This window comes from Danio rerio, chromosome 10, assembly GCF_049306965.1.
Source record: "Danio rerio strain Tuebingen ecotype United States chromosome 10, GRCz12tu, whole genome shotgun sequence".
NCBI classification, from domain to species: Eukaryota; Metazoa; Chordata; class Actinopteri; order Cypriniformes; family Danionidae; genus Danio; species Danio rerio.
In genome coordinates this window covers 40620354-40631348 of record NC_133185.1, presented here as the reverse complement: position 1 = coordinate 40631348, position 10995 = coordinate 40620354, and the positions used below count along the sequence as shown (strand labels likewise).

General features: G+C 36.4%; 1 protein-coding gene across 2 annotated transcripts in view; it reads left to right on the top strand.

The window, feature by feature from the left end:
• The first annotated feature begins 451 nt into the window (after positions 1 to 451).
• Positions 452 to 10995, top strand: part of smg6 (SMG6 nonsense mediated mRNA decay factor) — a 32531-nt gene continuing 21987 nt past the window's right edge. Inside the window, 8 exon segments of one of the 2 annotated variants that reach the window (NM_001423852.1) lie at positions 452 to 679; positions 2467 to 4573; positions 4684 to 4876; positions 6432 to 6542; positions 6639 to 6745; positions 7049 to 7127; positions 7592 to 7702; positions 7790 to 8002. In NM_001423852.1, the coding sequence (NP_001410781.1) occupies positions 535 to 679; positions 2467 to 4573; positions 4684 to 4876; positions 6432 to 6542; positions 6639 to 6745; positions 7049 to 7127; positions 7592 to 7702; positions 7790 to 8002 (3066 nt within the window). In that variant the 5' untranslated portion in view covers positions 452 to 534. 2 annotated transcript variants of the gene reach the window in all.

Genomic DNA, 10995 nt, shown 5'->3' with positions numbered 1-10995 from the left:
TCCTCCACCTAGGTTAGGACTTTCCTCCAACCTGGAGATGGCAAACCACCTTTTTCCAGTGAAACACCATGGCCTCGGACTTGGAGGTGCTGATTCTCATTTTACGTTTAAATTTTTTTTTATTCAAATGCCCAAATTCTGATTGAATAAAGTTGTGCTGGCTAGTGTGTTATCTGCCTAATAATATATGATGTGATAAATCTGTATTTTAAAAATAACATTTATGCTTTTTCATTTTTTTTTATTATAAATCTTTAGGAAATGTTTTTGGTACATGAAAAAATGTGGTTATGCCGACAAACTAATGCTGAAAAAATAGTCCTGTCACTAAAATGAAGTTTTTAAACCTCATAGTTGTATAGAAAATTTGGCGAATCACCCCTTTCACAAGGCTGGCTACGAGTCTGTTATTTCCGCTTTTTAGAGTTGTATTACCTACCTATAATTGCGTTTAAGCCGTAATTAAAGTAACCAGCAAACCAGGCCACCTACTTCGCATTGTCGTGTGTTCATTTTTAAACGCGTTTTGGTAAAATGGCTTTTTGGTCCTGTCAACTCGCCGTGTGTTTGTGTTTGGTTCCGACGAAAATGGCGGACGAACTGGAAAGGGTCCGAATTTCAGCTGCGGAGCTGCGAGCACAAGCGTCGAGTTTCAACATACACGGCGATGATGTGAAAGGTTTGAGGTTCTCTAAATGTTTATAACAGTCTTAGAATGGAAGCAGTCGAAGACGAGCTGTATTTGACATGTCATGTCAAACTTAGGGCTGAGTTTGCTAATAGCTAGCTAGCATAACAGTTACCAACAGTCGTCGCTCATGTGGGCTGAACGGCGCTTGTTTTGAAAATAAAAAAGCTTCAGCACATTTTGCGTGTTTTTGCTGCTACATAATAACGAACCTGCTCTGCTGTGTTACATAACACAAATCAAACAGAAGTAATACGCATCTTGGGTTGTATTAAGGGCCAAATGTAATGCTAACTAACTTAACTCGTCACTGAACCTGCCAACTTTTTGAAGTAACGTTGACGTTGAGTCTTTATTTGAAAGGAGGTGTTTATTATCCTCAGCTCATCAACTTGACATCACAGCTTCACTATTTCTCCATGTATGTTTTTCGTCAGTGTTTAATTCTGGGTTAACATGTTACGGTGGACATGCAACAGGTTATTTTTCTCAGGATCCATAATAATATTCTTTTTCCCCCGAATAATTAATGCATTAACGTTAAATATCGTGATCTTTTTATGTCTCGTTTGAAGTAGTATATATGTGTGTGACTTTTTGAAAGCAGTGGTTCTCAATTAGGAAGCCTGGAAGATTAAAGATTATTATTCAACTATTTATTAATAATAAAAAGTGATATATATATTTGACAAAATTTGTTAAATTACAAAATTTATGTTTTTCTATTTCACTTGCATAATTTAATTCCTAATAATGACATTCATTTAAAGATTTAACCCTTTAAATTATAGCTTGTTTACGTATAAAACTTCTCTGTTATATTGTTATAAAAATAATAAATCCTATTATTTCCCATATTTTAAGCATGATTTTTGTTGCATCATAGTCTTGGATTATTCATTCAATTTAAACAAACATATTAAATAATTAAATATTGTTTAATTGCCAAAGAAATTAATAATCAAGATAATCATTATTTTAATTCAACCCTCAATAGTGATTACCAAATTAACAAAATATTAAAGAAGCCTAAACATAAATTTTCTAGTTTTAATGAGCTGAAACGTTTAATTGAATAGATATTGTCTCCACTTCACTTCCTAAGCTGCAATTGCCTCTTTGAATATCACACTAATTGTACAAACAAAAAAAAAAAAAAAAAAAAAACTACTAACACTTCCCTTCTTAGACTTTACAGACCTGAAACTTGCCTTTAGTACTTATTCATTGTTGCTCTTGGTTGTGTAAATTGCTTCCTTGTCCTCATTTGTAAGTCGCTTTGGATAAAAGCGTCTGCTAAATGACTAAATGTAAATGTAAATGTAAATATTGTGAGTAGTACTTTATATTTTTTTATCTTTTGACCTATTTTAGCCAATTTTTTAGGCCCATTTAACCTATTTTTAAAGATCAATTCAAAATCAGGTATTGTGATATTGTGTAGTCTAAACACTGGATTGATTTAGCAGAGGCGTGTCCAAACTCAGTCCTGAAGAGCCGGTGTCCTGCAGATTTTGTCTCAACTAATCTGCATGGATGCTTGAAATCTCAGTAAGAGTTTGATTAGCTAGCCCAAGTATGTTTGATCGGGGTTGTAATTAAACTTTATAGTAAACCAGCCCTCCAGGACGAGTTTGGTCACCCCTGATTTAGAAGTAATTGATTAAACAGTCTAATGAATTGGTCAAAATGATAATGATTGGAGTCAAAACACAGCCCTAATGTACTCTTCAGCCAATAAGTTTTATAAAGAAACATTTTCTGCCTTTTTTCCTCAGACTTGCGAGAGGAGGGTAAGAAGCAACGTCAGCGAGACAGTAAACGCCCAGATTTGCAGTTGTACAAGCCTGGGGTTGGCCATCCAAACAGGCGTATGGACAGTGTAGAAGGAGCCGGTTCAGATACTTTGATTCAACCCGATGGTTTTGGTAATGACCCCAAAATGTCAGACGAGTCTCCTACTAGTCCTGGATGCTCTTACATGCCTGGCACAGGCAATGAAGACTATCTAAATGACCACAGTAAACCAGAAACCAATCATAAAACTGATGGACATATAGGTGGTGATAAACACAAACTAGTGGATGAAAATGCTGTTAAAATCATTGAAAGAGCTGGTACGCCCAAATCCCCGAAGCAGTCACGAAAAATGCGCAAACCTGATCGTCAGATATATCAACCAGGCGGGAGAAGATCTCAGGGAAACAAAGAGGTCGGGGCAAGCAAAGAATTAGACAGGGATCGAAGTAGAGAGGAAGAAGTGGATGGGAAATCTATTGAAACACCATTAAAGTGTGAGAAAGAGGAAAAGCGTAAAAACAGGCGAGGTAAAAATGACCGGAAAAAGCAAGCAAGTGTAGAAACTCCCTCTGCAAACAAAACTGAGAACGCTGTTGAGAATATCAGCAATAAAGTCAGCAATCTTCATTTAGAGACTGTGGAAAGTAAAGACAGAGATAGGCAGGATGATACAAACCAGATTAAACATTCTGAAGAAGGCCGAAAAATCCAGACAGGAGGAGCAAATCGAGGAATGGGAGAAGACAAAAAAAAGGAGAGAGGTAATGGGAAATCCAGACCTGGAAAAGAGAAAGGTAACAATCAGGTTTTTGACAAGAAAGAGGAAGGGGAGGCAGGGGGAAAAGCCTCAGAAGCCCCTCATCTTGAAGGAAGAAAGCAGAGAAATTTCGGAGCCAAAGAGGCAAGTCGTGACCAGAATTTGAACCACGAAAAACAACAAGGGAACCGGCCAAAAGAGAAAGGAAAACCATCTGAGCGAACTGATTCAAAGCGAGTTAACGCTGCTTCAAAGCGATACTCTCAATCAGACATCCGGCGGCCTCGAAACCGCACCTACAGCACCAGTTCGGCCAGTAGCGGGACCAGTATGGATGGTCTTGCTGAAGCCGAGAGATTGAAAGCAGAAGGTCAGCAGTTTTCTGCACGCACTTTAGAGAGAGCCACGGGACAGAGGGAGTTCGTCCGAGGAGGTCAAACCCGCTCCAGGAGACGCACGGCCCGTACCTTGTCTTCCACAGATTCGCTCGAGGAAAACGAGGTGTGGGAGCGAGAAGGCAGAAGAAGCAGAGCTGCTGAAGAAGCCAAGAGCAGCACTCGGAAGGAAGGAGGGATCTTAAGAGTGTCTTTAGACAAGCGTGAGGAGCAAGCAAGCCGTAAAAGCACTAGAGGTCGTGGTAGAGGCATCCTGGTGCTTCCTGCCCACACCGACCTAACACAGACCCCTGATCCTGCACCTCCACTTGGAGGAATGAGAGGAGGAATGGGCCTGGGCAGAGGAAGAGGCGGCCGTGGAGGAGGGACCAGACGTCTGTGGGACCCAAATAACCCAGATAAGAAACCAGCACTGGTGTCAAGCCAACAATCCCAGCATGCATCTCAACACCAGGCTTTGTATTTACAGCAGGGTGGATGTGGGCCGCTACACTTTCTTGACACTGATGACGAAACCGTAGGAAGTCCGCCAGTCCGCCAGGGGGAGTTCTTTCAAAATCAGCAGGCTGCAGCTATGGCGTACTACAAGTTCCAGAATTCGGACAATCCCTACTGCTATCCTGTGTCAGCCAATTCCCCAAACACCCCGCCAAGATATCCATACCCGTATCAGATTCCCTACCAAATACCAGGCTCTAATGGGATGTATCCCGCCTCTGCTATGACATCTTTTTATGGACCCTACGGACAGGGTGGGCCAGGTTACCCTTCTCCGACGGTATCTGCTTTGACTCCAGAGGAGGCGGAGGTGCAGACCAGAGGAGAGCTGGGGAAGTTTCTTCGGCTGGCTGACAGTCAGGAACTCCAGCTCAGTAACTTGCTGTCGCGTGAACGTCTGAGCCAGGAGGGCCTGGAGAGGATGGCCCAGCTCAGGTTTGCATTCAAAACTGAAATTTGTCATATTACTGTTGCTACTTATAATATTGGCCAGCCTCATGAGGTTTTCCTCTGATTTGTTTCTTTCTCTTTTGGTGTCCTTCCAGGGCTGAGCTCCTGACAATATACGAGCGGGTGATTTTGACAGACATTGAGTTCTCTGACTCTCAGAACGTGGATCAGACTCTATGGAAGAATGTGTTTTACCAGGTGATAGAGAGGTTCAGGCAGCTGCTGAAGGATCAAAACTCAGACACAGCCCCACAGATTAAAACCATGCTAATGACCATTCTGGAAGAGGTAGATATTTTTTTATTTTCAAATATATGATATGTATTAATATAATTAATATATGATATATATTATATATTAAAATTAAATTGCAAGAACATTCCACAATAGTATTATTTTTGTTGTATTTGATCAAATAAATGCAGTTTATTTACTGACCTCAAAGATTTGAATGATAGCTTGCATAAAGCTATGTATATACATTTAGACCACTTGAATTTATGGTTCTGTATTTAAGTTAAATGTAATTTTATTTTATTTTTTCTGTGCAGTACTCATGACATTTCTTACAAAAAAACATAAAAAATTAGTATTTGTATTTGGAAATAGCATTAAATGTTATAGGTATACAAATATTAAGGTATAGTTCACCCTAAAATGAAAACTGTCATCATTTACTCACCCTTTACTACCATTAAACATTTTGATTTATGTAATAAAAATACTTTGATGTTTTAAAAAAGGTATTGCCAGGAAGAATTTTAAGTTATTTGGTTAAAAATTAAACTGCAAAATCATATATAACTTTTAATATACATTTATTTTGTGATTTTTACGTATTTCTATTATATATTTGTTTGTGTATCATCTCTTATTGAAATATGAAGTTCTTATCATGTAAGGTTTTTATGTATGTTGATCTTGCCATAGAATAGCCATAAGTTGCTGTTGTTGCAATAAATGAACCAACAAACAAACTCACCCTTTACTTGTTCCAAAGTTTCTTTTCTCTGTTAAACCGAAAAGAAGATATTTTGAAAAATGCTAAAACACCTGTAACCATTGACTTCTCTAGGATTTGTTTCCCTACTATGGAATTGTGGGGTGCCCGCGGGGTGTTAAAAAGTCTTAAATCTACTGAAAGTTGTGTTGTAGGTCCTAAATCTTTTTTAACAGGTCTTAATTTTCTTATGTTCATGTATAGCTACCCAATCTGGCCATTAACACCCATTCAATCTAAAAAAAAAATGTAATTACTTTTAGTAACATTTTCTTAAATGTTACTGCTGAGGATACTGACCTGACCTATATTTTTTATTATTAAATTATTAATATTGTGGACTGAAGTAATTTACAGTTATGTTTTGTTCTGTTCTTGGTAAGAGTTATAGGATTTGTAAATGGATATATTTAAAAATGAATACAAAAAAACTCAAACTAAATTATTAAATGTTTTTAATTTTAATAACTTTTTTGATAGGGAAAGTAAAACTCTTTTCTAACTTCGATAGTCGAAAAAAATCTGTAGCTTTTAGCCCTGTATACGTTTAAAATGTAATTCTTAATTGTTTTAAAAATGTCTTAAAGTCTTAAATTTTACTCAGTGAAACCTGCAGAAACCCTGTTTTGGGTGAAATATCCCCCTTTAATATTTTACTCAAATCCATACACAATGAAACTAATGAATCAACTTACAAAAACTCATTTGTTTTTACATATAAGATTAATAAGATGTTAGTTGGTCTTTATAAAAGTTGTTAAAAGCTTTGTTATTTTTTTTTCTAACATTATTTATGATTGATGCAGTCACAAGTTAAGGTGCAATAATATTATTTTGCTTTAGGGGGCAGTATTCTTTGATTCGCTGCTGCAGAAGTTGCAGTCTGTGTTTCAGTTCAAGCTGCAGGACTATATGGACTGCATGGCTATACGAGCAAGACCTCTGCGCAAGACGGTACACACTTTCTAACAATATAATGTGATGAATATGAGCTGCAATAACCATCCTAAAGAAAACAAATGTGACTGTGAATCCTCTGCCTTGTTGCAGGTGAAGTATGCTCTGATCAGTGCTCAGCGCTGCATGATCTGCCAAGGGGATATCGCACGGTATCGAGAACAGGCTAGTGAATCCGCTAACTACGGGAAGGCACGCAGGTACATTCTCATTAAGAAATAAAGTCGTTTCTAATAAATTTCAGGTGTTTGTCAGGACAAAAACTCCTTTTAATATGGAAAATGTTCACTTAAATATGGAAAACTCCACTTAAATCAGCCTTTAGCCTCGATAGTCAGGTACACTCCTGTTGGTGTCATCAATCTGGCAACCTGTATTTGCGTGTTTTGAAACTGGAGTGCAATTTCTACCAGTAGTTAAATCAGAGGTGAAACTTACATGCTGCAACTTTAATGTGTTCATTTTATCATGTTAACCATGTATTTGTTTTTTCTCATGTGTAGTTGGTATCTAAAAGCTCAACAGATTGCTCCAAAAAATGGACGGCCCTACAACCAGCTGGCCCTGTTAGCAGTGTACACGGTGAGACCTGAACACCTTTTTTTTTCCAAGTTTAAAACAGTATTATAATGTAAAATGTTGTGTTTTTTGCACATATTTAAATGAATAGTTTGCCTGTCAAAGGAATAATTCAACCCAAATTCTTTAGCCACCCTCCGCTTGTTTCAAACAAGCTTCTTTCATCTGTTGATCACAAAATGAGATATTTTAAAAGAGTATAGGCAACCAGTAGCCATTGACTTAAAAAAATCTTACTGTGGATATCAGTGGCTAACAATATGTTTAAAAAAATATCCTGTTCAGCAGAAAATAGGAACTTATAAACATTTGGAGTTGAATTTTTGGGTGAACTATCCTTTCTCACACTGGCAACAATAAAAAAATCTTGTCTACTCTAAACATGTTTTCTTTCAGTTCTTGCTTGTTTTGTTATTAGAAATGATGGCTAAAAAAAACAAAAGTAAACAAGTACTTCTCTCATTTAGAAGCGAAAGCTGGATGCTGTATACTATTACATGCGCAGTCTTGCTGCCAGTAATCCGATCCTTACAGCCAAGGAGAGTCTGATGAGTCTGTTTGAGGAAGCCAAACGCAAGGTACACATGTTAACACTGTTGCTCAAGCAGATTAATCTAGCTTCCTGTGTCTGAGTGTTATATTGGTGTATATTTTACCTGACTCAGGCTGACCAAGTAGAGCGTAGGCTAAAGCAGGATTCAGATGGAAGTGCTCATGGTCCTAAAGGCCACACTGGTGGGCGCCGAGGTGAAGATGCAGCCCGCGTTGAGATCTGGATCCGTCCAAGCGAGGTTTCAGGCACGTCTCGTCCAACGGGCAGTGAGTCGGGAAAAGACTCTGAGCAGGACGGAGAGTTGGGGGCTTTGAGTGCAAGTGATGTGAGTGTTTTTATTTTTATTTTATTTTTTAAGTTTTTACATTGTTGTTTAGACACATTTAAATCACAGTTGGGTGATTTTACACTATTTAAAGTATTTTATCCAAAGACTCTTTTACTTTCACTGTTGCACAGAAATTACAAAAAATAAAAAGCAACTTGCTAAAGGTGGTAAAATATTATCATAGTCGTAGATGTTTTTGATACAAGTTAATGTTTTAAGTTGTTTTAAGGATGAGGGAGCTAACATTATTAAGTACAGTTGTGCTCAAAAGTTTACATAGCTCTTGAAGGATTTGTTTAAATGTGATAAATTTTAAACAAAATAAGAGAGATCATACAAAATGCAAGTTATTTTTTATTTGGTATTGTCCTAGTAAGATATTTTACATGAAATATGTTTACATATTGTTCACTACACAACTATCTAGCTGAAATTATTAAAATAACCCTTAGCAAAAAGTTTACACACCCTTGTTTTTCAGTACTGTGTGTGGTTTGCTGAAGTGCCTTTTTTTGCTTTGTGATGGTTGTTTCAGTATCTTGTTTGTTCTCAACAGTTTATCTGACTGCCGTTCTTCAGAAAAAAAACTTTATGTAATTAACCTATATATAATTCATAATTATTAATTATTTTAATAATTTCAGCTAGTTTTTTTTGTGTAGTGAACTATGTAAACATATTTAATGTAAATTATCTTACTTGGGACAGTACTTAATAAAAAATAACTTGCATTCTGTATGATCTCTCTAATTTTGTTCACATTGTTCACATTTAACAAATTCTTCGGGGGGTATGTTGAACAACTGTATATCACTTTGCAAACAAACAAACATCTTGAAAAATTTTCAGTTTGATGTAACAAAATAATAATATAGTTATAAAAGTAGGCATGGGCAAGTATAAGATTCTGACAATTTGATAACCTTGGATAAAAACAACATGTTATTATTATTACATGTTATTAATTACCGCTCTAAAATAAGTTCTTTTTAAATGTCTTTTGTCCCATTGAACACAATATATTTTATTTTAAACATTTTAAATATTTTGGAACAGTAAACATGTCAGGCCAAATAATTCAAATAAATCATTGACTTCTACTGTCAAAAACACTGATTTCTTCAGGCATCTCTGGATATCTTTCTTTTGTTTGGACGTACAGCCGAAAATTTAGTTTTTTCCAATCCACAGTAAACCTTGAAACTGGTCATTGTCCCATGCCTTTATGAAAGCAAAAAATATCTATTTGTTTTGTATTTTGACATATATTTGGAGCATAATATTGTAAGTTAATATTAAATGAGGTACATTCTATACAATTAGGTACAATCATTTTTTTTGTAGAAGTTAATAGTTCCAAACAACCCTAGAACTGAACATTTGTAGAACTTGTCATGAACAAATCACTATTGAATGGATCAGTTATTGAATAATATAGTGATGCATTCACAAAGACAGCCACTTGGTTTATTTCTAAGTGATTCAGTGGATTTAAAAAAATAATTTGAATTAATAAGTTCCCTTTTATGCATGTGTCATTTTTACTTATCAATAAATTTCCTAAACCAGCAAAGACACCAGTGGAAAAACACTATTAACTAAATATTTTTTAACCCTTGTGTATTGTTCAAATTTACTCCGTCTTGGTTATGTTCATGGCTGTTTTTGCTCCGTTGACTTCCATTATAACAACATATTTTGATTGTAAAGTCAAGCATTTATTTATTATACATAATCATGCATTTTTGATTGTTGGTGGTTTTCCCTGTTAGAAGGAGGTAAACATTTTTTACTGTTGATCAACAGTTGGCACAATTAACCCTTTAGATAGACCTTGTGCAAAAAGTTTCTTGCTTTAATATGCAGTTCTATAAAGTAAAACAGTAGATAATAGATAATGTATGCATAAATACACTATGTTCTGAGAGCTGAGCTGCTTATTTTGAGTTTCTCAGACATAACACACATACACACACACACATTGTGCTCCATGTAAACTTTGCTTTATTTGCACTGCAACTGTTGATCAACAGTAAAAATTACCAACTTTACCTCTTCACAATAGGAAAAACCACCACCAAACAAAGGATGCATGATTACATGGTGTCATTGCTTTAAAAAAAAAAAAAATGCCGTTTTAATAGCGTTAAATAGGGCAGTGGGGCAAAAGCAGCCATGAACATAACAAAAGGGTAGTAAATTCGCCCAGAGTCTATTGAGTTTTTAAAATCTTTCAAAGCATTTTCCCAACATATGGGTCAAAATAAAATTTGTCACCAAAAATCATTTCATTTTTTGAAACACAGAAAGTTGTGGCCAAATTAAGACTCAAAATCACCCCCGAGTGGATGAAAACATCCCCAACAAGAGTTACCTTTTTGTTATTGAAAAAGAAGAGTAATATTGTGATGTCTTTTAGTCAATATTGTTCACCCCTTATACAAAAAATAACTGCTGAAAAACTGATAAAATTTTGGTTTTTTTATATCGCTGTTAAAAAAAGGACCAAGCTGACAGCCTGTTGCACTTAAGGCCAGAAATACTCCTCTGAGCCACAAAAAAACGTTTCAGAAAGTGGGCATAAACAGAGATAGACACACAGCCTCACGAGTGCAAACCCCCGCGTGCATTAGGAGAGCCAAAGAGGTCACATCGAGTTGTTTATGAGTTGCACAGGATGAGGCTGACTATGAGTCACCCATCAGTGGCAGAAAAGGGCGTCATTGTGCCGTGATGCAGCCGTCATTTCGGTAACCTTGGATATTTCACCACGTCAGCAATAAATGCACACTCACACTTTCAGAAAGTTGACCCCTCCACCCTTTGTGTTTTGCAAAGGTTATCAGGTTTTGATCCCCCTTCAGGCAATACACTGATTCATTAAGTAAGAGTGTACGGGTTTATCAGCTAATCAATGTCCTCTTCCTGTGTCGTCTGATTTTTAATCGTTTAGTTAAGGCTTTATAACTGCACAGCTATTGATTTCAGAA